Genomic DNA, 26,245 nt, shown 5'->3' with positions numbered 1-26,245 from the left:
AAGTTAGGAGGTTACTGAAATAAAGAATATGAGAAACGGTGTAGGTTTTGCTGATGTTTGTAACACATCTCAAGACAGTCTTCATTTCCTTCACCAATTTCCTGTTTCATTAATTCCTTTCCACGTGTGCTTCTGAAATTTGCCTCACATTCTCTGATTTCTCTTTTACATGTTGGTTTCATCACCTTTTACTTTTTGCTTTCCTGGGAACACAAATGATTCTGATTGTGACATGTCAGAATTATTTGCAACATTCTCCTTTCTGCTGAAACCATGAGTTCACTGAATACGCAATTTAGTAAAGTGTAAGATGCACATGTTGTTTTCATGGTCATAACCAGCTCTGTAGCTTTTTATAACTACACTGGCAGTGTGCTGGGAGGTGTAGAGAGAAATATTTATCTCATGTGTGGCTGACACAACCTGCCAAGTTGTTTTAGGAGCCTACTTGGAATCCCAGCAAGAATGCCACTGACACAATTTGAAATCACAATGTCCTGCTCCATGCCCTGGCTTCACGGCTTAGTCACTTCTGAAGTCTATTTCTAACTGTCTGTTTCCATGTCTATAAAGTATGAGTTAAATCATCCTAACACTACTCATCTTACAAGGTTTTCTTGCTGATCTTAAGAGAGTTGGGAAAGAACTGTAAAAATTGTGAAGTGCCATGGAGATGTTAGTGGTTACTTTATCAAGAAATAGACACTCTAGAATGGAGTAGAAAGCCAACAGTTATGATTAAGTCCTCCTGCTCTTCTTCTTTTTTTTTTTTTTAATTTAGAAAGAAAGGTTTAATTGACTCACAGTTCCATATGGTTGGAGAAGCCTCAGAAAACTTGCAATCATGGCAGTTGGCAAAGTGGAAGAAGGCACCTTCTTCACAAGGCGACAGGAGAGAGAGAGCTCCTCTTCTTTTTTGTCATAAAGTCTACAGAAGTGCATATACTTCAGGGCAAGGGCAGGCAGGGAGAAGAAAGGACATTGCTTCACCCCAGCCCTCACTGACAAGTTTTCTAGGGTACTTCACTTTCTCCCAGCATATGGGGCAGAGCTCTGGCCACTACCCATTCAGAAGGCCTGGGCTGCATTGCTAGTTCCCCACTAACTCTGTGTGACCTTGGGCAAGGCTGGGCATGTGTCAAAAGATTATGACCCTGGGCTCTCAAGCTAGAGAATCTACATATGAATCCTGGCTCTGCTAGAGCAATTAGTGATGTAACCTTGAACGGGTCACTTAACCTTCCTGTGGCTTAGTTTGCTCATCTGTAAAATAGGGATCATAACAATATCAATACCATGGGGCTGTTAGATTGAATCAGTTAATGCAGGGTAAATCCTTAGCATGACACGTATTCACTATCATTTCCTTGAGTAAGAGCTGAATGTGAGTGGGTGTGAGAATGTCTGAAACCCTTTCTCTGCAATCTCAATTAAGAAACCAATCCAGAATTTAAAGTTCAGGGCCTAAATGGGTGGTTATCTTCTCCCAGTTACATCCTATCCCACCTTTGCTCTTCTCCTGCCCATAGGAGCTGCTGGCCTTTGATTGGGCTGGAAGACCTGGTGGACCCTAAGTGATCTATAAGAGAAGGAGAATAGAGGACAGGGAATATCTTCAAAACTCTTAGAGGGACATAGAGGCTGAGAGGCAGGCAGTCCTGCAGGGTTCTTCTGATTGGGACAAGGAAGACCTTGGTCTTCATAGGCCAATTCTGGTCAATTTCCCCCATGGACAGATGAGGAAACAGGCCCAGGAATATCCAAGGTCTCACACTTCCCATCCGTCAAGTCTTATTAATTCAGTTGTATTCATGTCTTTCAAAGAGAGAGAGAGTTTAGGGAAAGAAAGAAGGATCAACTGTGTCTGATACCACTGGGAGCTTAAGTAAAGGGTTCTTTTACTTCATAGCATTTTTCCTAATTTGTAATTCAGTATTATTTGTGTCACTATTTAGTATCTATTTCTCCTATTAGAGAGCTAGCTTCATCAGGACAAGGATTCTGATTCTTTAATATTTAGTGCTTGCCACATGCCCTGAACACAGCAGGCATACAGGCTAACCAACATACAGTGGCATCGAAGTGAGGCACCTACCTCCTCCAGTGCCTAGAGTACATGTCCATGGACCTGTCAGTCTCCTGAACATCACCTCCAGGCATGAGGCCCAAAAGCATTAGCTAATCCCCTCCTCCAGCCACCAAAACTTAAAGGCCAGGTGTGGTCCCTCCCATCTGAAATCCCAGAACATTAGGAGACAGCAGCAGGAGGATCACTTGAGGCCAGGAATTTGAGACCAGCCTGGGCAACATAGCTAGACCCCATCTCTACTAAAAATTAGCTGGGCATGGTTGTATGCCTGAACTACCAGCTACTAAGGAGGCTGAGGTAGGAGGATCACTTGAACCCAGGAGGTGGAAGGTACAGTGAGCTATAACCACAGCACTGAACTCCAGCCTGGGCAACAGAGTGAGGTCCTGCCTCTAAACAATTTTAAAAATAAATAAATAAAAACAAAATTTAGATACCACCTGGTCACCCCAAACTGCAAATTCAAGTTTTCCCTTACTGAGAAGAATGGGGACTTGAGAGCTGAGTTACAGAGAGATAATCTTCCTTTTTTGTTTTTGTTTCTGTTTTTGTTTTTGTTTACATCCTCAAGATCACGACTTGTGAAATTTGAATCGAATACACAAATCATTCCAGAGCAATGTTGCTTCCCCCTACCACCAGCAACTCACTTGGCCACTGGAAGTCAGGACAAGCTTCCCGGAAGAGAGGTACCACTTGGGCTACCAATATAAAAGGATGAAAATATTGGAGTGAAGGTGTTCCTTGCATCACTGAGTCCGTGGACAGCCTGTCCACTCATGCTGTTATCTGAGCCTAATGCTTCTCTGAATGTTGAGATTTAACTTTGATCCAATGAAACTAGACCAAGAAAGAAGAAACGTCTTTCATTGTTGATAAGGATATTATATTTCTCAAAGTTTTATGATTATTTTTCCTTAGCTGTCATATAATTATTGCTTATTTGTCTCTTCTCCATGTGCTTAGGGTACAAAGTTGACCAAGACCAAGCATAATGTCTGGGAGCACAGTACTGACAGCACAGCTTTAAAAACATGATGAATGCTTTAATACAGGAAATGAGTAGGGGATAGGCAGGTGGTGCTTGGGTGTTCTTCCAGTACATACTATCTTCCTTGACACAGTCAGTGCAGCTCTCAGTAGACAAGTCCCTACATGTTAGAAGATGTTACCTTCTGTGGAATTAAGTGGCAGAACATGCCTTCAATTATTTTCCTTTGCAGAACACCACCAATTGCATTAGTTAGGACAGAGCGCTGGCTGCATTTGAATTCCAAGCAACGATTAGTCTATCACTGTTGTATAGATTCCAACAAGTCAGACCACCTCCTGAAGTTTGTAGGGCAGGTAAATCTTCATCTTAGAATAAAAATCATGTTAGCCAAGTATGTGTTTTAGAGGAAGGAGAAAACATATTTGTTTCCATAAGAGTTTTGTTTCTAAAAAAATAAATAAATAAATAAGAAAGGCTCTTGGTTTAGGTGAGCTAATGAAGCTGATAGCTATCAGATGACACTGGAGTCTTTACTTGTCTGAATGTGTTCTGTGCACCTCTCAGTGTGGGAACATGGAGAGGGAGATCCTCCAGCAATGCCACTGATATGGTCAGAAACTGCATCTTTCTTTCTGCCTGCTGAGATGAGATGGAGTCGTTTGTTCTAGAAAACCCAGGGGGTGCTGCTGGGGGTAACCCTTGAGACAGGAACATGAATCTCAACCAATTTCTGGTTGCAGCCTTGAGTGTCACTATTTGCCATAGTGACACTTAGCAGGGAATGGCAGGTGCACCAGAGCAGCAGATGACCTTCTATCTCCCTTCCTGTTAACTTTTTATAATGTTTTATTGTGATCAGTAGCAGTTGGGAAGCTACTTGCAGTCACTGAGCCTCAGTTTCTACATCTGTAAACTGGGGATAGTAGCATGGTGCTATTTAATGTGCTCAGCAAAGCCACTAAAAGGAGACAGAAATGTACCAGAATTCCCTGGACTTTTATCCTACTTCTCCTGGGGATTGTCACCCACCTTCCCATGTCTGTCCTTTGTTGGTTTGACACTTGCTGTCACTTCTTTTCTTAGGTACCTCTCTGTAGGGCTCCATTATTCAGGGATTCCAGAGTTACAGCACATGCATACCTCCATCCAAACACATTCATGTGTCTCCTTCTTCACTAGGCTTTCCCGAAGGAACATGTGGCTCCCGGCACACAATTGGCACAATACTGCACATGACATTCACCCACTTGGCCTTGAATCTGACATGGAATCTGGCATGATATTCACCCACTCAGGCAGGTGCCAAGCAGCCCTGGAGGCTTAGGGGCCAGAGGGATGGGAAAAGATGTGTTTCTGGGGTGAGTAACAGTTTCTGCAGGAGGGCTGAATCTGAGAAAGAATAAAGAGAGAAGGAAGTGAACAAGCACAGCTTAAACATCATCTATTTCTACTGAGTTTTAAGAACTCTGAGATTTTGTTTGTCATGTAATCCATTCCTCAGGCCAAGCAGAGACAGAACTTGGGTGTGAGTGATGATAATGAGCTGATGTAATTTTCACACCCTCATCACTGAGACCTCTCCCATCAGGAATGGATCGGGGGCTCACAGGTGGCAGCAACTGCTATTACAGGCCTCATCTCTACCAGCTCCTGGCACCTGCTCTCCTCCCATTAGAAAATCCTCCACTTGTCAAAAAGGAAGCCATTTGCTTTGAATTCCAATTCCACCCTAAAGAGGCTGGGACCATCTTATTGGAGTCCTTGATGCTGTGTGACCTGCAGTGACCACTGCCCCATCGTTGCTGGCTGAGGTGGTTTGGGTCATCCTGGCCATCTGGGCAACTGTTCTCTTCTCTCCTTTCTCTCCTACTATTTCCAGACATGCAATATTTCCAGAGAGAAGGGGCCACTCTTTGGCAAAGAACCTGTCTAACTTGCTATCTATGGCAGGACTTTTGAAAGGTTCAAAGGAAGCAGCACAAATTGATACTATTCCACTAAGCCATCAGCTCCATCTCATCCATGCCCTGTCTCTTTTTTAGGGGTCCTCTTGCCAACAGAATCACAGAGGACCAGCCTGAAACAGCAGAGACAGCAGCTGAGGCACAGCCAAGAGCTCTGGCTGTATTAATGACTTAAGAAGATGAAGTGGTCATCAGAAAGTCAGAGGAAGTGACACACAGGGGCCCAGCAATCTCAGCCAAGTCAACTCCACCAGCCTTTCTCATCACCCACTGTGTGTGCAGCACCCTGATAGGGACCAGAGCCATGACAGGGAATAAGACCAGACTATGCCCTTGAGGAGCTCACCTCTGCTCAGGGAAACAGGCGTGGAAACACACAATGGTGGTAAAGAGGAAAGAGGACAATAGGACTGCATGAAGGGGATGGAAAATGCCCAGGGGAGGGAATGGTTAAATGTGTGTGAGGAGGTTGGTGAGGAAAGACTCTAAGAGAAGGCTCTGTCTGGCTGGGTTTGGAAGGATGTGTAGGAGTCTTCTAGGGGGCACAGGCACACTCCAGGCATAGGTAAAGATCTGTAGGCATGGCTTGTTGCTATGAGTTTCAAGTGTTCTGGAATGAGGACAGCCATAGAGACAAGGGCAGGAGAGAGGAGATTTAATAGATTTTATGCCAATGGCTCCACTTGAGTTTCTGATAAGAACCCAGAACCCTTGGACTCCCCAGTAACATTGATTGAGTTGTTTATGATTCCACATGGAGTATGAACTCAAAGGTCAATGAGTGGCGTGTGTATGATTCTTTGCCAACTTCCAAGGTGGAGAAGCCTCTACCAACTGCAGGCAGAGCACAGGGGACCCTGCTACTGGCTGCAGCTCCAGCCCTGCCTCCTTCTCCACCATATAAACAATCCAACAGCCTCACTGAATCACTGCTGTGCAGGGCAGGAAAGCTCCACGAACGCAGCCCAGCAAACAGCAGCACGCTGCTGAAAAAAAAAGACTCAGAGGAGAGACATAAGGAAGGAAAGTAGTGATGGATCTCATCCCAAACTTGGCCGTGGAAACCTGGCTTCTCCTGGCTGTCAGCCTGATACTCCTCTATCTGTGAGTAACTGATAGGCTCCTCTTCTCTGTTTCCTTGGACTTGGTGTGCTAATCAGGCCTCTCTTTCCCTTATCTGTTTTGAAGATCAAAAAGGATATTCAGGCTGGGCGCGGTGGCTCACACCTGTCACCCCAGCACTTTGGGAGGCCAAGGCAGGTGGACTGCCTGAGGTCAGGAGTTCAAGACCAGACTGGCTAACATGGTGAAACCCCATCTCTACTAAAATTACAAAAATTAGCTGGGCATGGTGGTGCATACCTGTAGTACCAGCTACTTGGGAGGCTGAGGCAGGAGAATTGCTTGAACCTGGGACGTGGAGGTTGCAGTGAACTGAGATCATGACACTGCACTCCAGCCTGGGTAACAGAGTGAGATTCCATCTCAAAAAAAAAGAAAAAAAAAGAGAGAGAGAGAAAAGAAAAAAAAAAGATTTTCAAGAAGTAGCTTAAGTGTTGGATGCTACAAACATATAGAGGTTATGATGGATCTTTTGCAGATCTATAAAGGAATAAATAAGCATCTCCCCCATCCATCTTTAGTAGAAAGAAGGGTTTAGGGATAGCATTGATTGAGGATAATCTAATAGACAATGGTTTGGACCCAGCTTCCCAAACCAGAATTTGGATTTTACATTTTTCCCTTTAAGTTGCAGGAGAAGAGGATGAATCTTCTCGCCGATGAGATCCTGGCATCCTAGAGCAGGTGGAGAGAAGAGTCACTCCCTACTGTGTGTAGTGGAGGCTTCCCGTCTGTCACATTTTACTTCTAACTCAGTTTCACAGTTATTAAGAGTAAGGAATTATGGTCACATGGAAACAGAAAATACAAACCTCGTTTTAATTCTTTCACAGAAAAGTTAGCAATTCAGTGAGTTGTGGTAACACAGTTTCCACCTACTGGCAATTTAACATGAAATGATATGGCTTAAATTCATCCTTTTTAAAGCCAGATTTTTTTGGAGATAGACTATTTCCAGCACGTTCCTTCTGGGTTATAAAAGAGGACTATTAGTTCAGTATGTGTGACAATAAATGTGTATAAAACAACCTCACCTTTCCAGAATAATGTCAGGAATATGAGTCTAATGCACAAATGTATATCTCTAGGACAAGATTGTATATGTCTTTTTAAAATTACTTTCCCAAGAGTTTATTTTAATACCCCCATTTCAAATACACCTGCTTAGCAGGTTATCCTAAACTCTCAGGGCTAGGAAGTAAGCAAGACTGTGAGCCAGTGATGACAGCAAAAGCATCCAGGTAGGATCCGTATGAAGTGAGAAAATATTCCTCATCCCTCAGGGTAGAACTCCAAATAGATATTCAGGGGTCCTGGCCCCCTAGTGGAGGTCACTTGAAGGACAAACATGTTGGCATCTCATCTGCTTGAAGCCTGGACACAAGAGCACCATCAGTGTCACTCTGTGTGTGGTCTGCCATGTTGTGGGGCTGTCACTACAGATTCTGGCAGTCAGGCAGACAATACCTTAGCCTTAGACGATGCCAGTACAGGCCAGGATTCAGAAGCTATAGTGTAGACCATGCCCTTCTTAGGCCTATACAATTACATGCAATAGATGACTGGCTTTTCTGTTAGCCTCTTCATTGGAACCAAAAGTGGCATTACTCTACCAAACAGAGGGGAGCTGGAAAGAAACTAAACAGTTTGCCCAGCACAGCCTCTGCCTTGACATGGAACCATGTGAGTCTAGACACTCACCTAGATCTTTCCTCGGGGGCCAATGCTGCTGACACATTAACTCAATAGTTTGTCCTGGTCTCAGACATCACATAACATGTAAAAAGTTTAGAAGCAGAGATTAGTGTCATTGATTTTCCATGGCTGTGACAACAAAGGAAGAAACAGGAGTGGGAAAACCCAAGGCCACCCTGGTTGTGGTAGATGGTGCACACACTTCCACTAACTGTTCTGGGGCAAGGATCCAAATGCACTATTGGGCCTGGCTATGCTGTCTCTGCTGGGTCCTCCAAACACGAGCCTCCATGCCATTTCTCAGTTGTATTTTACCACATATTATCACAGTCACTGGATTTGTACAGAATGTTTGGAACCTGTACTGCCTTAAGGGCAACGCTTTAAAGAAGAGAAAACAAAGTCTTAATTGAACTGTCTGGAACATTTTATGGTTACTTACATGGAATACTGCATCTTTTGCTATCAACAGGAAGGTACCTGGACATTAGAAGGTGTCTGTCTTTCAGCTGAAAGCACATATGAGGTATATGGATCCATTTATATACACCATACTTTTCAGCCACATTTTCCTAATTTGTCTCTCTGGGGACAACCTTGTGTGACTAGCAGATTCATGATTGATTGATGGCTGGTGACCTCTTCCATCAGCTTTTCTTCTTCCTCCAGTCTTCCACCCCTCAGTAACATCAGACTGAGAAGGTCTGTAGACATCCAGAACCCACATTTGGGGGAGTCCATACATGACCCATCCAATATGAGTTGCAAGCAGGCCTGCTATAGGGAGCAGCAGCCTTAATCGGTTTTCCTACAGAGATATTTGACGTGCAGAGGCAATAAACTGCTTTGTGATTGATGACCTTGAAAAAAATGAGCATGTCTGGCTGTATTAGTCTTTTCTCCCATTGCTATAAAGAAATATCTGAGGCTGGATAGTTTATAAAGAAAAAATATTTAATTGTCTCATGGTTCTGCAGGCTGTACAGGAAGCATGGCGACTTCTGCCTCTAGGGAGGCCTCAGGAAATTTACAATCATGGCAGAAGGTGAAGGAGAAGCAGGCAGATCTTAAATGGCTGGAGCAGAAGCAAGAGAGGGTGGGGAGGAGGTGCCACACACTTATAAACCACCAGATCTCATAAAAACTCATTGTCACGAGGACAGCACCCAGGTGGGAATGGTGTTAAATCATGCTAAACTGCCCCTATATCCAATCACCTCCTACAAGGCCCAACCTCCAGCATTGGGGATTACATTTCAACATGAGATTTGGGTAGAGGCAGATTCAGACCATACCACTGGCACTGTGCTTATCAGGTGAATATCACTAGTTGTAAGGCTAGATTGCACAAGAGGAGGAACGTCCTGGTTCTTTAGTTGTGATTCTTCTGCACACTGTCATTCAGGGAAATATGAGTCATTCATCCTCCCCAATAGCTCAATCCAACCAGATCATCTGACCACAGAGACTGAAGTGTAGCTGAAAGATGCCCACATTTCCATAAAGCCAATAGAAGCCATGAACACAGTTGTCAATCTGTAGAAATAAGGACTCTGTGACTCCTCCAAGACCTCTCTGTGAATGGTGGTTTAAGAAGGGCCAGATCCTAAAACAGGGTCAGAACTTAGAGGGAAAGAAAAGCATAAAAGCCTCTGAGCGAATTCTAAAGACAGGGTCACCATAGGCTCTCAGTGACCCTCTGTGATTGAGTGGTTGCAGTGATGCAAAATCTCATCATCCGTAATGCCCAACCTTGTTTTTACTAACCCTGTTTTTAGACTCTCCCTTTTCCTTTAATCACCCAGCCTTGTTTCCACCTGAATTGACTCTCCCTTAGCTAAGAGAGTCAGACAGACTCCATCTTGGCTCTTTCACTGGCAGCCCCTTCCTCAAGGACTTAACTTGTGCAAGCTGACTCCCAGCACATCCAAGAATGCAATTAACTGATAAGATACTGTGACAAGCTATATCCACAATTCACAGGAATTCATCTGATTGATAACGCCCAAAACCCTGAGTCTATCACCTTGTAATAGTCTTAAAGCCCCTGCACCTGGAACTGTTTACTTTCCTGTAAACATTTATCCTTTTAACTTTTTGCCTACTTTATTTCTGTAAAATTGTTTTAACTAGACCCCCCTCCCCTTTCTAAACCATAAAAGAAAATCTAGTCCCTTCTTCAGGGCCGAGAGAATTTTGAGCGTTAGCCGTCTCTCGGTCACCGGCTAATAAAGGACTCTTAATTCATCTCAAAGTGTGGCATTTTTCTAACTCGCTCAGGTACAACAATCACTGCAGAAGACAAAAAAAAAAATTCTCACCCTTTCTACTAGGATGAGAATCCCAAAATCAAGGAAGAGTTCACTTACTAAAAAGACATAAGGGAATGAAGTGCCCTGGAGGAATTCCTGCCTGAACCTCTCAGAAGCACTCACATTTGAGAATATTTATCAAGTATTAATTCCAGGATTAGGACCATGAAGACTTCAGCTGCTTTGAGCTAATCATTGTGACTTTTTCATACCTCGTGGTGGAGGCGGGAAAGGACCTGATGAACAAATACAATCATTGCCGTCAGAGTTACTGTTATTATTTCTTGCCTTGATATTACCTCCTTCTCTTGGGCATTCCAGTTCCTCAGTCAGTGACTCACCAGCCCCTATAATGTATAAAGTCACAATCCCTGTGACCTGATTTCTGTTTTACTTTGTAGATATGGAACCCATTCACATGGACTTTTTAAGAAACTTGGAATTCCAGGGCCCACACCTCTGCCTTTTGTGGGAAATGCTTTGTCCTTCCATAAGGTGAGTGTTTTTGAGCTTCCTCTTTTGCTTCTTATGATGGCAAACAGCAGCTTAGTTCTATCAGTAAAAATGCTTCTCATCAGGAGGAAGGTCTGAGGTTTTATACTTTCAGAAACAGTGTGTAGGCATCACCCAGAGCATGGCAAAGTTTACCCTGGGGCTCTCTTGCTAACTGTCAGGAACCTCTGGTTTGCTGCAGTTGAACAGCCCAAATATCAGGTAGATCAGCAATCTGATGTTCACAACTTGGTGTGAAGACTTTGTGAGCACCATAAAGATCATTTCCTTTTTGCTCCAGCAGGTTCCCAGGAAGGTACAGTCATACTTAGTTAGTATTAAAAGTAGGAACAGGAGTCCTTGATTTTGGTTTGTTATCTGTGGACATGAGAGTAAAACTCCTCTCTGTAGCAAGAGCTCATGAGTAGCCTTTTTTCTCTTCCTTCTGCACAGCTTTGAAACTCAGTTTTATTAAGGAGCACAAGTATTTACCATTGGGTCATTTGCACCTGCTTGAATCCTCTCCAAAAAATGTCAAATTCCCTGAGGGTATTTCCGTGGTTCTACCTGAGCTCTTACTCCCCATGACATCTTTTGCTGCTTTGAGATACAGAACAAACGGGTTCTGCTTTACTTCTTTTCCTTTAAAGGCTGCATCTTGTGGGTGAGTCTGAGCAGGGAGTGGATGTAACTGAGATGAGATAGTGGTTGTCTATCAACCTCAGATATTTAAGCACGATATGAATTGGTGGGTTTATTTTTCACACAAAGGCAGAATCACATGCAAAATCACTAGAAAAGGGATGATTTGACAAAATTATTAAATATTTAATTTCACTAAATAGAATGTCATATGTGCTACATGGACTGTGAGCTTTGGCTAAACTTTTGTACCTAACCTGGTCTGATGCTCTGTTCAGGGCCTGGTCCCTGGATGGGAAATTATGAGCTCATCTCCACAGGGCCAGCAGCAGCATTCAGCTCTCTGGCTTAGATCATCTTTCCTGCATACCTGAGGCTTGTTTCTCAGATTCTAGTTCTCCCAAGTGAGGGCTTTGTTGTCTAATTACTGCCTAGGAATTTCAAATTTTTTCCCTCTACAAAAGCAATAATTTCCCCACTTTCATGCGTGTCCATGTGAAGAGGCCACCAAACACTCTTTGTGTGAGCAATAAAGCATTTTAATCACCTAGGTGCAGGCCAACTGAGTCTGAAAAAGGAGTCAGCAAAGGGAGATGGGGTGGGGCAGTTTTATAAGACTGGGGTAAGCAGTGGAAAGTTGCAGTTAAAGGAGGTTATCTATTGTCAGCAGAGGAGGGGTCACAAGGTGCATTTGGGGAGATCATAAGACTCATTGTCCAGAAGAAGAATGTCAGCAGGTCAATTGATCAATCAGTTGGGGCAGGGCAGGAAAAAGTCATAATGGAATGTTGTAAGGTTGGTCAATCAGTTAAGACAGGAGCTGGCTATTTCACGTCTTTTGTAGTTTTTTGGTTGCCTCAGGCCATCTGGATGTATACTTGCAGGCTTGGGCTCAGAGGTCTGACACCCACCACCTTTCCCATGTCAACCCTTTAGTAGATGTACCCCCAAGACACATATTCCTCAGACCTTCTTTTCCATAGTTAAAATTTCAAAGAGCTTCTGCACAGCAAAAGAAACTACCATCAGAGTGAACAGGCAACCTACAGAATGGCAGGAAATTTTTGCAATCTACTCATCTGACAAAGGGCTAATATCCAGAATCTACAATGAACTCAAACAAATTTACAAGAAAAAAACAAACAACCCCATCAACAAGTGGGTGAAGGATATGAACACACTTCTCAAAAGAAGACATTTATGCAGCCAAAAACACATGAAAAAATGCTCATCATCACTGGCCATCAGAGAAATGCAAATCAAAACCACAATGAGATACCATCTCACACCAGTTAGAATGGCGATCATTAAAAAGTCAGGAAACAACAGGTGCTGGAGAGGATGTAGAGAAATAGGAACACTTTTACACTGTTGGTGGGACTGTAAACTAGTTCAACCATTGTGGAAGTCAGTGTGGCGATTCCTCAGGGATCTAGAACAAGAAATGCCATTTGACCCAGCCATCCCATTACTGGGTATATACTCAAAGGATTATAAATCATGCTGCTATAAAGACACATGCACATGTATGTTTATAGCAGCACTATTCACAATAGCAAAGACTTGGAACCAACCTAAATGTCCAACAATGATAGACTGGATTAAGAAAATGTGGCACATATACACCACGGAATACTATGCAGCCATAAAAGATGATGAGTTCATGTCCTCTGTAGGGACATGGATGAAACTGGAAACCATCATTCTCAGCAAACTATCGCAAGCACAAAAAACCAAATACCGCATGTTCTCACTCATAGATGGGAATTGAACAATGAGAACACATGGACACAGGAAGGGGAACATCACACACTGGGGACTGTTGTGGGGTGGGGGGAGGGGGGAGGGATAGCATTAGGAGATATACCTAATGTTAAATGATGAGTTAATGGGTGCAGCACACCAACATGGCACATGTATACATATGTAACAAACCTGCACGTTGTGCACATGTACCCTAAAACTTAAAGTATAATAATAATAATAATAAAAGAGATAAACTTCATGATACATAAAGCATATCTCAATAAAGCTGTTAAAGAAAAAAAAATAAAAAAAAATAAAAATAAAATTTCACCCCTGAAATGTAGAAACAGGAAGGTTTGTTTTTAGTTTCAGTGCAAACTCTGAGGAAGTGTCATAATTTGCTGTGTTTGATGTGTAGTGGTGACATTTTCTCAGAACTTCCATCTTAAGCTGGAAAACTGGAAAGTGAGTCCACTTTGTCATTCTGTCACTCTTTCATTTTCTCACTCAACAAACATGCCTCATACTTATCTAAATCTGCTAGACTAAAAGAGGTCCCTGGTGTCTGTAACTTTCCAATTCTGCTAGAATTCTAGAGCCAGCTCATGAAATAAATGAAAAGGATGAAGAACAAAGAGATAAAAGAGTGCATGTTCCTTTCTGATGCTCACTCACTTTCCCTCATCCTCGGTTTCTTCACAAGCCCCTGGAGGTGATCATTCAGGGATTTGAGATTTTAGAGACAACACATGGAAAAGTAAAAAGACATCAGAAAGACAAGGAGTTACTTAGTATTTATACACAAGGATAAGTCATGCAGTATCCACAACACTTGGAGAAAATTCAAGAGTAATTTTAAATTTCCCATTTCAAATACCTCCTCTGTTTTCTCTCCTTTCCCTTATGATGTATCTAAATAAGCTTCCTCTAACTGCCAGCAAGTCTAATTTCATTGGACTTGTTTGACTGTTTTCAGCCCCAATTAGAGGCAGGGTTAAGTACATTTAAAATAATAATGTAATATTATTTTGTTTCTCCTCCCAGGGCTTTTGGACATTTGACATGGAATGTTATAAAAAGTACAGAAAAGTCTGGGGGTGAGTATTCTGGAAACTTCCATTGGATAGACTTGTTTCTATGATGACTTTACCCCACTGCACAGAGGACAGTCTCAGCCCAGAGTGTCTTGGGATGAAGGTCTGGCCAACCTAACTGCAGAGAGATTTTCTGAAGGAAGAGGATATGTATTTGGGAGAAGAGTATTAGAATGGGAATCTATGTGACATTATAAGCTATGTGCAAATTCAGGGAGGTAAAGGAAGACAAAGATGTTCCAAAGAAAATATGAGGAGGACTTCATATGGGTTTTGAAATAGTTCTCCTTCACTACAAAGATCAGTAACAAGGGTGACGCCACACCAAGTTTGGACAGGCAGTTGCTGGGCAGGTGTCCTTGCAGCAATATTTTTGTGTAAGGGTGGGATGGGCTTTCTGCAAGCTTGTGGTTTCATCAAGTCATCTGTGATCGTTTTGTTATCAGGCACACAAGCAGGAGAATCCACTCTTCATAGCCTTCTTTGATTTATTTGTCAGGGTTTTTAATCACACACATACGCACACAGACACACTGACACACACACACAGATGTGCTATAATTTTGGTTCTCACAACATTCACACTCGCTATTGTAAAACTTTTTGAGACTTGTCCTGCCAAGTATCCCACATGTCACCAAGTGTTGAGGTCTTTGGTCTGAACTAGACTGGGAGCATTGTGGTTACCACTTTTCTCCAGGCTTCGGTGGCCCAAGGACTCCCAGCATCACGTTCTGTCCAGTGTCTGCCTATTCCCCTCTTCTTTTTTTCTTCCTTTGGTGCCCTTTTATCACATGCATTGTCTCAGACTCTTCTAATATGTGCTCATAAATGCATGGCATCATCTCCTTCCCACATCAATTCACTTTCAATTAAAAGCCAAAACTCTTTCATTTAAACTTTGGATTTAACATGCTTTTGAAAGAAGGGTTGAGTGATACAGACAAACAGATTGGGAAACCATGCTCTGCTGTTTCTTTTTTTTAACTTTCTATGTAAGTGTGGAATTTTTCATTCTGTTTCATTATTAACTTTAAGCCAAGACTTTTTAATTGTTCAATTCCCACCTATAGAAGTATAATAAAAATATATATATAAAGACTTTTTAATAGAAGGATATATGAGTATATCTTTGTCTATACATTTCTGCTGAATTTGAAGAAATGCTGAATATTCTTAAATCATTGTGTTTCCTGGTGGGCTGATGGACTGTGATTTTATAAGGTGGCCTCAGCCAACGGCAGCAGCTGTTCCCTGTCAGTGGGGCTAGAGGTTTGGTAAGACTGGTGGAAGAGGTGCAGTGGTGTGCTCATTCACTAGAAGCATCAGGGAGAAGGTTTTGCCTCTTTGTAGTTCATCTTGTCTCATCAAGTCCTCCGAAACCACAGTGCTGCCTGAGGGTGCTGTGGAGCTGGCATGACCCATACAGGCAACACGACTGAGTAGAAAGAACACACAGCTCTGGATGTCCATGGGCCCCACAACAACTGCCCTTGACACATTTAGTCCTTGTGAGCATTTGATGACTTACTTGCCTTCAATTTTTCATGGACCTAATATTCTTTTTAAAAGTGAAATATTTTAAACATATGAAACATTGTGGAGAATGGCATGGGAAATACCCATGTATGCACCACCCAGCTTAACAAATGCTCGTCATTTCTAACCATGATCTCTTTGAAGAGCTCTTTTGTCTTTCAATGTCTCTTCCCTGTTTGGCCCACATTACCCTTCATCATATGAAGACTTGGGTGTCAGACTCTTGCTGTGTCTTATACCTAATGTGCTAGAACCTAAGATTACTGTGTATTGTACATCTACGGGATTATGTAACATCAGGATCAAAGTCTGGCTTCCTGGGTTTGGCTCCAGCTGTAGTATAAGGCTGTTGATGTTTAATCAAATCTGTTTTTTCCACACAGTTTTTATGATGGTCTACAGCCTGTGCTGGCTATCACAGATCCCGACATGATCAAAACAGTGCTAGTGAAAGAATGTTATTCTGTCTTCACAAACCGGAGGGTAAGCGTCCATTTTTTGAAATTAAAATACTCATTGTCTGATTAAATTTTTATTTTACAATTCTTATATGTTCATAGACAGTTGCCTAAAAAATGTGCAGGAAGGTTCCATGTACACTTCATCCTGTACCCCCCAGATGGTAACATCTTGCAATCTTGCATAACTATAAATACAGTAAACTCATGTTACTATAGTACAAGAAATTGACATTGATACAGTTCACAGAGCTTATTCAGATTTCACCAGCTTTATGTGCCCTCATTTGTGTGTGTAGTTTTGTTTTTTGTTTTTGTTTTTTGTTTGTTTATTTTTTGAGATGGAGTCTCGCTCTGTCACCCAGACTGGAGTGCAGTGGCACAGTCTTGGCTCACTGCAAAATCCGCCTCCAGGTTCAAGTGATTCTTCTGCCTCTGCCTCCCAAGTAGCTGGGACTATAGGTGTGCACCAGCATGCCCTGCTAATTTTTGAATTTTTAGTAGAGATGAGGTTTCATCATATTGGCCAGGCTGGTCTTGAGTGTGTGGGTAGTTCTATGCAAATTTATCACATTTGTAGATTTGTGCAATGACCAGCATGATCAAGATGCAGACCCATTCCATCTCCATATGGCTCCCTGCTGCTCTCCTACAGTCACAAGTCTTTTTCTCTGAGAGGGTCTTTATCAGAGCTTTTTTTAGTCAAACATTTTTTATTTTGAGGAGGCTAATGGATTAATTTTTATTTATGGATTGGACTTTTGGTGTCAAGTCTGAAAGTTCTTTGCCTATCCCTCCTTCCTATGTTGCCAATTTTTCTAAAAGTCATAAAGTTTAATGCTCTACTAAATGTAACTCTATTATCTATTTTGTGTTTTTTTTGTATAAGGTATGAGATTTAGATCAACATTCATTTTTTGTGGCTTATGGCTGTCCAATTTTTCCAACGCCATTTTTGGAAAGGTGGGCATATTGTTAAAAATCAATTGGGCATATTTCTTTGCATCTCTCATTTGCTATTCTGTCCCATTGATCACTGTGTTTATTCCTCCACCAACAACAAACTGGTGACTCTAATAGCTGTACAGTAACTCTTAACATCATGTAGAGTGATTCTTCCCACTTTTATGGATGTATTTTTTCAGATTTGTTTTAGCTCTTCCAGGTCCTCTGCTTTTCCATAAAAATTCTGAATGAATTTCTCAGTGTCTACAAATAAACATGCTGTTATTTTGACAAGAATTGAAATAAATGTATAGATCAATTTAGGGAAAGTTTTTATCTTTACTATGTTTGGTCTTTCAATTCATGAACATAGTATGCCTCTCCATTTTCTTAGATTTTCTCTGATTGCTTTAAACAATTTGTAGTTTTCAGCATACAGATCCTGTACATGTTTTGTTGGATTTACAGCTAAAGTATTTCATTTTTGTTGGAGTGACTGTAAATGATATTATGTTTTTCTTGTATTTTCAGATATTGATTGTTGGTACATAGAAACGTGCTTGGTTTTTGTTTGTTGATCTTGTATCATAGAACCTTGCAGAAATGACTTAGTATTTCTAGAAGTCTTTTTGTATATTCCTTGAGATTTTATACATTGACAATTATGTCACTTGAAAATAGAGACAATTCTTTTATTTCCTTTCCAATCTGTATGCCTTTTTAATTCTTTTTCCTTGTCTATTGCACTAGGACTTCCAGTATAATGTCAAGTAAATGTGGTGAATTTTTGAATTGTTCCTAATATTAGGAGGGAGGCATTCAGTCTTTCATCAATAAGCATGATTTAGATGAAGTGGGTTTTTTTTGTAGATTCTCTTTATCAAATTGAGGAACTTTCTCTCCCTAGTTTGCTGAATTATTAACATAAAAGAGTGCTGTAAGTACCCATTATAAAACAAAATATGGTTATGGAAGATGAAAGAAAGGTGCAAGCATGCTGGCTTAATAGCCAAGTTGGCAAAAATAATTATCTCTTTCTTTTTCTTTCTATCCATGGAATTAAAAATTAAGAGAAAAGAATGTTCATAGAATCATATTATTTCTTCAAAATATGTTCCTAGTTTTAAAAGTATTACCTACCATTTTTTTAAAACCACCACAATGAGGCACCTCTTTTTCATGTTGCCCATGCTGTAGGAGAACATAAAGACAGCTCATCTGAGGCAACATACAGTCCACCAAAGTCACCTGCTTGTCTGTCTCCACTCCCTCTCTACTCTGCAGAAGTGCTAGGTCTTGATTCTGTCTACTCTACTGGAAGAACACGTTGCCTACCATGTGGATAATTTGCATGTAAAAGGAGACTGGGATATAGAGGCTGGAGACCACATCAGGTGTCTGGGTCTCCCGAACACTGCCCCTCCCCACACAAACACATCCCAGGACACTGGGCACCTGGGATAAATCTCTATTGAGCATCTAGCTTAGGGCCCGTCACCTAGTAGACAGTCACTAAATAACTGTTGAATACGTGATGCCTGTTTAACACATTTTCTACAACCATGGAGATCTCCACAACTGACATAGGACAAAATGTTTCTGCTTTGAACTCTAGCCTTTAGGTCCAGTGGGATTTATGAAAAGTGCCATCTCTAGAGCTGAGGATGAAGAATGGAAGAGAATACGATCACTGCTGTCTCCAACCTTCACCAGTGGAAAACTCAAGGAGGTATGAAAATAACATGAGTTTTAATTAGAAACTTAAAGAATAAATCTGGTGGGGACAGGTAGAAAGTAAGATCACAGTCCCTTTCCAAGGGGTAGTCTGCTGAATTTGAGCTTCCTAAAAATGGTCTTTTATCTTTATGTACATAAAAGACATCACAAAATTCATTATAAAATCTCACTTATTGTTCCATGCCAGGGAAAGTCATGTCCTTCTGGGACTTGTGTCTGCACATTTAACAATGGGTGGTGTTGTGTTTTGTGCTTAGATGGTCCCTATCATTGCCCAGTATGCAGATGTGTTGGTGAGAAATCTGAGGCGGGAAGCAGAGACAGGCAAGCCTGTCACCTTGAAAGAGTAAGTAGAAGCGCAGCCATGGGGTTCTGAGCTGTCATGAGCCCCTCCAGCTGCCTGCTATGGAGCTGATATTCCCACTGTTGGGTTATTCCAGTGACCAGACAAAAGGATGTCTGTGGTATTGCCACTTCAATGCCCCACAATGGAGCAGCTCCCAAGAGGAGGTGGGGCAGCTGGAGGAAAAAGGTCTTCTCCCGTATGCACATGGGCAAGGATTTACTTATCCATTAAATTGTCAGCCTGAATGTTCTGGAAGACTAAATGCATACTTTAGGGGGGAAAATGTGTGATTGTACCGAAGTTTTAAGCATGGCGTGTATGGGATGGTAGAAGGGGAAGGCACTTGGTATCTGTTGGTTGGCAGTGAGTAGAGTGGGAAAGTTATAATGGAGAACTTTGAATAACTTTGACCCTTTCATGGTTTTTCTGAGGATATCAGTAGAATACTAAATATCAAACATTCCCACCACTGCTTTTTCCTCCAGTCTTAAAGAAACAGGGTGCTATAAATGCTAAAGGTAGGGTAAACCTATTATTTGCTGTCTACACTGGTATGTGCTTCAATTATGCAGGAACAACAGGTGTAATCTGAGCCTGTCCTGGGAAGACCAGGGATACATGGTCACTCATCTATAGGAATTTCCAAATCAATTTTTAGTGACTTTTTTTTAAACCAGGACATTGTTGGTCATTATATTTTACTAAAATGATTCTGCCATCAGGGCAATCTCAGCTCACAAGAGCTGGGGATAGTGAAACTTTCCAAAGCTTGAGCAGGGATTGTAGAGAATAAGGACGATATTTCTAGGAGCTCAGAACAGGGTGTTGCTGTTCTGTGAAGTCCTGAAGAGGAATCAGCTCTGGGCATAGAGTCTGCAGTCAGGCAATGTCACCTGTCTTGAGCCCCTTAGGAAGAGTGACTTTTTCTACTCTTGTTCTGCTGAAGCAGAGTACTTACACATCTTGTATCATCCACACTCAACACATGCTACTGTAGTTGTATGATAGTGGGTGTCTGTCTCCCTATGACAGGCTCCTTGATCCCAGAGGTAAGTCTAACTCAGTTGAGGGTCTCCATTACCCCCAGCATAGGGCCAGCTGCGTCACTGGCACCTGATAACCACTTTCTGAGGGAGTGTGATGGGAGATGATCCAGTAGATAGTTCTGAAAGTCTGTGGCTCTTTGTCTGTCTTGACTGGACACGTGGCTTTCCTGTTGCACATATAGTGGAAGGATGGTAAAGAGGTGCTGATTGTAATTTTCCACGTCTTTCTCCACTTAGCTTCTTTGGGGCCTACAGCATGGATGTGATCACTAGCACATCATTTGGAGTGAACATCGACTCTCTCAACAATCCACAAGACCCCTTTGTGGAAAACACCAAGAAGCTTTTAAGATTTAATTCATTAGATCCATTGACTCTGTCAATAAGTATGTGGACTACTATTTCCTTTTCTCTCTCTCTCTCTTAAAAATAACTGCTTTATTGAAATGTAAATCACCATGTAATTTATCCACTTAAAATGTACAGTTTAATGGTTTGTAGTACATTTGAAGATATGTGTGACCATCACCATTTTAAACTTTGAAACTATTTTTGTCAATCTAGAGACCTCATACATTTTTAGCTATCAACCCACTGCCATAAACCCTGTCATCATATGCAACCACTAATCAACTTTCTGCCTCTATGGATTTGCCTATTCTGGACGCTTCATAGAAATGATATTAATTTGTCAGGGTTTTTTTTTATTCTCTAGTTCATGAATTTATACTTTAGTCTGTATTATTTTCTTTCTTCTGCTGGCTTCAGGCTTAGTTTGCCCTTCTCCGTTTACTGTGTTGTGGCATGAATGTAGATTACTGATTTGTGATTTTTTGTTCTTCTAAATTTACTCATTAAACTATAAATTTCCCTCTGAGCACTTCTTTGCTAAATACCATGAGATTCTGGCCTATCACATCTTAATTTTTGTTCAGCTCAAAGCACTTTCTATTTGCCCTTTTAATTTCTATTTTGACTCATTGGTTACTTAAAAGTTTATTATTCAACTTCCACATATGTGTGAGTTTCCCAGTTTTCTTTATCTTATTGATTTTAGCTTTATTCCATGATAGGTGACAAAGATATGCTGTGTTATTTCTATCTTGACTACCTGCTATTTCTTGAACAGCAAGATTAATTTAAGCAGCAGATTATGATTTGGGTTATCGTAAGAGACTCTCGTCCAATAGATAAAGGCAAAGAGATTAGGGCATTGAGTTCTGGTTTTTTCATTATTCGAAAGATGCAGAAGGGGCTGCTGATCTCACTGCTGTAGTGGTGGTCCCTATGCATAGACCTGCCCTTGCTCAGCCACTGGCTGAAAGAGGGGCAAAAGTCATAGAAGGAATGGCTTCCAGTTGAGAACCTTGATATATTTTATTCTTCTGATTGGTAGAGAAAATTAGTATTACTCCAGGTAAATTTTGCACATTCACGATGGTTTCATTTTCTGTTGTTTTTTTTTTCCTACAGAAATCTTTCCATTCCTTATCCCAATTCTTGAAGCATTAAATGTCACTGTGTTTCCAAGAGAAGTTACAAGTTTTCTAACAAAATCTGTAAAACGGATAAAAGAAGGTCGCCTCAAAGAGACACAAAAGGTAAAACGTGGAGGTAGTTATAGGAGGATGTTTAGTTTTTCATAATTTTTAGGTAACATACATATGATTGGTGCACTTCCCTGTATGTTTTTAGAGAAATATTTTAACACAAAGAGTACTTATGTTTAGAGCAAGATAATTCGTTTGGTAGGAATGCAGAAAGTGGAGTTTGAGGAAGAAGATATGAGAATAAGTCAGAGATAGCACTTAAAATTTGATATCAGGCACAAGAATTAGTATGCCATGGCATAAACATTATTCAGATAAAGCTTTATCACATCACTTCCCTTCAATAAATTGTCAAAGGATAAACATTACTCTTTGGAAATATATTTTACTGGTATTATGCTTTCTCTAGATCATAGATCAGTGAAGAGTCATTTCAAGTACAAGCCTGTTATTTTACACATTTTCCAATGAAAGGCCCTATCAGGCCACCTGCTGAAGTGTAGTGTGTGTTACATTTGAGCCCTCTCACAGCCTCAAGTGAACAGGGGTCTTTTATGGGAATTGAGGCTGCAAGGCTGGCTAACTCAGCTTTGCTTTTATGAGCCCTAGATTGCAGCCAAAGGATGTCTGCAGGTCAGGGAGGTGTCACTGAAGATTGTATAGATTTGGGGAATGTTGGAGTATTTGAAGATGCTCCCACCAAAGCTGCTGATAACTTCTGGAAATGTCAGGAGAATAATCTTTGTGCACACTGGTGAAGAAGAAGACAGAAGAATAAAAGGTCCAGGATTTCTTCATGGGTATGCAGTTAGGACCAGGGATAAGACCAGAAAGATTTGTTTCAGGAAAACATCCTGCTTTCCAAGGATTTAGATGGATTTTTTTTTTCACTGGTGACTCAGGCAACACCCGTCAGATTTCTGGTCTCCAAGGGGCCATATTCTTAGAAGGGAGGTTGAGGACTGCACTTCTGATTTACTTCTGACTTCATGAGTCACTTTCTGTCAATAAAATTTCTCTTTTTGCTTCTAGCACCGAGTGGATTTCCTTCAGCTGATGATTGACTCTCAGAATTTGAAAGACACTGAGTCCCACAAAGGTAACCAAAGTGTGCTTCTGGGGGCTACTTGTGGGGCACTCAGAGGGAGGGCCTTGTTCTGAAAATGTGCAGGAAGTATTCCAGGAAGATGAGAATTTCTGCCACATAGCAGAACGACACAGGTTTGGATGTTATAAATGGTAGCTGGAGGCACTTTCTAGAGGCATGCAGGCATAGATGGCCATGTTCTAAGCTTAAAGGGCAACCCTGGCATGCCAGGAAGAGTCAGCAGTCTGTGGATCACCTACATAAAACAAAATGCCAGTTCTCAGCCTCCTCCAGATCCACAGAATTAAAGTTTCTGCCTGGAAATTTATTAGGTTTCTGCAAAAGTAATTGCTATTTTTGTGATTACTTTTAATGGCAAAAACCACAATTACTTTTGCAGCAACTTAATGCATCTAACATCTAATCAGGAGGCATGCTGATTAGGGTGATTTTAACTGGCAATTTTTGGTGAAAGTGTGTTCACCAGGTTAATCTACTACAAAGTTATTTTTTCCTTTGGAATGGATGAGTAACTTGTGGGGAAAACCTCTGAGACCGTGTAAATATCCTCTTTGTCTTCAATCTTTCACCTACTAGTTTTACAACCCATGTATGATTTTCACTGAAGTCATTATTAATATGACAGTGGCAAAATGATGGCCATGTTCAATTTCAAGCCACCAAGATTTGGCAATCATGTCACAAAATTCCTGAATATTTAATCATTGGTTCTAGAGAGCAGGAGTAGGCTGACTTCAGCATACTGCTTTAAATATGTCCATGTCCATGTCTACATCTACTTCTGTCTGTCTGTCTGTCTGTCTACCTATCTATCTATCTATCTATCATCTATCCATCTATCATCTATTTATCTACTTATTGATTATCTATCATCCATCTATCTATTCATCTACTATCCCAATACAACTTGCTGTGATAAAGGAAATATCCTATTGTTTTAGTGTTTCATCTAGAAATCACTAGACACATATAGCTATTGAGCACTGCACATGTGGCTAGTGCCACTAATGAAAAATTTTAAATTGTATTTAAGTTTAATTGAATAAAATTTGATTTTAAATAGCCACATGTCGATAGTGGCTACCATATTGGACAGCAGAGCTCTAAACTTTGAGATTATAGTTCAATTTCACATCAGTATCATCAGGTTCATGGTAACTGAATACAATGATTAGATAGTTGAATTTACCCACAACTGCATCACAGAAATCTTCACTGGCAAATCACAGCTCGGTCGACATTTCTCACTCTCCTTTCATATTGGTTTCGGTTGTGAATTACATGGTTGTGAATTACTGAAGTCAATCACCACTCATCTGGCTTTTTGTCCATCTCCAGTTGCTGTACATCCTGAGATAATAAATTCTGAGACCTATACCCTACATCTATCACCTGATGCATTTCAAAGATATAATCCATACTTCTCAAGCTGGGCTATGCACACAAATCACCGCATCTTGTGAAATTCTGATTTTGAATCAGTAGTTCAACGGTGGGGTTTGAGATTTTGCATTTCTGTTTTTGTTGTTGTTGTTTTGTTTTGAGATGGAGTTTTCACTCTTGTTGTCCAGGCTGGAGTGCAATGGCATGATCTCGGCTCACCATAACCTCAGCCTCCCTGATTCAAGCAATTCTTCCACCTCAGCCTCCCGAGTAGCTGGGATTACAGGCATGAGTCACCATGCCTGGGTAATTTTGCATTTTTAGTAGGGATGGGGTTTCTCCATGTTGGTTAGGCTGGTCTTGAACTCCTGACCTCAGGTGATCCACCCGCCTTGGCCTCCCAAAGTGCTGGGATTACAGGTGTGTACCAGCGTGCACAGACTTTGCATTTCTAATTCCAGATGCTTCTGATCCATGGACCACACTTTGAGTAGTAAAATGTGGTCTGTATTCCAATAGTGCTCTCTTAAGTTCCCTCAAACATATCTAAAGGAAAGGTCCTTTAGTTTCCATACATTTAACCATTAATGTTGCAAATTCTCTCAAAGTTTGTCAAGGTATATTTTAGCTATAATAAATTACATTTTTCTTGGGAGAGAAGACTACCCCATATTAATTTACAATAAAGTACTTTTAGGATCATTAAACGAGCACACCCATAACACTGAGTATGTTATGCAGAAATGCTTTCTCTGGAAATTACCTAGCTGTGCAGATGGCAGGGATGGCACAAGGAGGAGTGGATGGCCCACATTCTTGAAGACCTTGGGGGAAACTGGATTAAAATGATATGCCTTGTTCTGGCTCTATAAGATACACATCAGAGTAAAACCACCCCCAGTGAGACTCTGAACTGCTTTTCTATTTTTTCCCCTAGGGATTTGAGGGCTTCACTTAGATTTCTCTTCATATAAACTGTGATGCCCTACATTGACCTGATTTACCTAAAATGTCTTTCTTCTCCTTTCAGCTCTGTCTGATCTGGAGCTCGTGGCCCAATCAATTGTCTTTATTTTTGCTGGGTATGAAACCACGAGCAGTGTTCTCTCCTTCATTATATATGAACTGGCCACTCACCCTGATGTCCAGCAGAAACTGCAGGAGGAAATTGATGCAGTTTTACCCAATAAGGTGAGTGGATGATACGTGGAGAAGGAGGGAGGAGGTGAAACCTTAGCAAAGTTGCCTCCTCACCATTTCCCAGGAGAATTTTTATAAAAAGCATAGTCATGATTCTTTCACTGACGCTGTGTAGGAAGGCTCTAAAAATAAAAAGAAAGAAACATAGGGAATGGTTGCTATTGGCAGAAGTATAAGATCTCTGTTAAACAGTCCTGGCCCTGGTTCATCTGCTTTCTGTTATCACAATAATGCTAAATAAAAAACATCCAAAAACCTCAGTGGCATCTAACCATAAGCATTTATTGCTCACAAGTCTTGATAGTGAGCTCTGGTGATATTGGCAGGACTTGCTCTGGTCTGGCTGTGGTCTGATGGAGCCTGGCCCTGGGTGCGCTGTGCAGGCTGACTCAGCTCTGCCCCACACGTGTCTCATGTTTCAGTCAGGTAACCACTGGTGAAGAAGCCAAGCTAGGAACCAGGGTATCTGACTCCTGAGCTAAACTCTTAAACTCTATAATATTGCCTTTCAAATATAACACCAAGTACTAGGTGCATATCAACCGTACTGTTTTCAGACCTCTGCCAAAACTTGGATCCTTTGTGGTATGAAGAGACACGGCTTTGGGGCTGGCCTGGGTATGGCAGTGAGATGAACACAAAGGGATGTTCTTCAGAGATTACAGTCCAGCCCTGAAGCAACAACTAGGAGACTGTTTCAGCAAGTGAGGACAGGGCTGTGTGGGGTTCTATCCTCTTTATAACTTCCACTAGCACTGAAATCATGTGCTCTGGTAACATCCA

General features: G+C 41.3%; 1 protein-coding gene across 3 annotated transcripts in view; it reads left to right on the top strand.

The window, feature by feature from the left end:
- Positions 1–5,930: 5,930 nt before the first annotated feature.
- Positions 5,931–26,245, top strand: part of LOC129041699 (cytochrome P450 3A7) — a 50,487-nt gene continuing 30,172 nt past the window's right edge. For 2 of the 3 annotated variants that reach the window (XM_054497200.2, XM_054497201.2), the window contains exons 1-10: positions 5,934–6,151; positions 10,578–10,671; positions 14,101–14,153; positions 16,073–16,172; positions 18,708–18,821; positions 19,087–19,175; positions 20,459–20,607; positions 21,695–21,822; positions 22,804–22,870; positions 25,293–25,453. In XM_054497200.2, the coding sequence (XP_054353175.1) occupies positions 6,081–6,151; positions 10,578–10,671; positions 14,101–14,153; positions 16,073–16,172; positions 18,708–18,821; positions 19,087–19,175; positions 20,459–20,607; positions 21,695–21,822; positions 22,804–22,870; positions 25,293–25,453 (1,026 nt within the window). In that variant the 5' untranslated portion in view covers positions 5,934–6,080. Of the gene's footprint in view, positions 6,152–10,577; positions 10,672–14,100; positions 14,154–16,072; positions 16,173–18,707; positions 18,822–19,086; positions 19,176–20,458; positions 20,608–21,694; positions 21,823–22,803; positions 22,871–25,292; positions 25,454–26,245 lie in introns of all 3 variants that reach the window. The other variant, XM_063668148.1, reaches the window with a different exon arrangement.

This window comes from Pongo pygmaeus, chromosome 6 (assembly GCF_028885625.2).
Source record: "Pongo pygmaeus isolate AG05252 chromosome 6, NHGRI_mPonPyg2-v2.0_pri, whole genome shotgun sequence".
NCBI lineage: Eukaryota > Metazoa > Chordata > Mammalia > Primates > Hominidae > Pongo > Pongo pygmaeus.
This window is presented reverse-complemented; position numbering and strand designations above follow the sequence as displayed.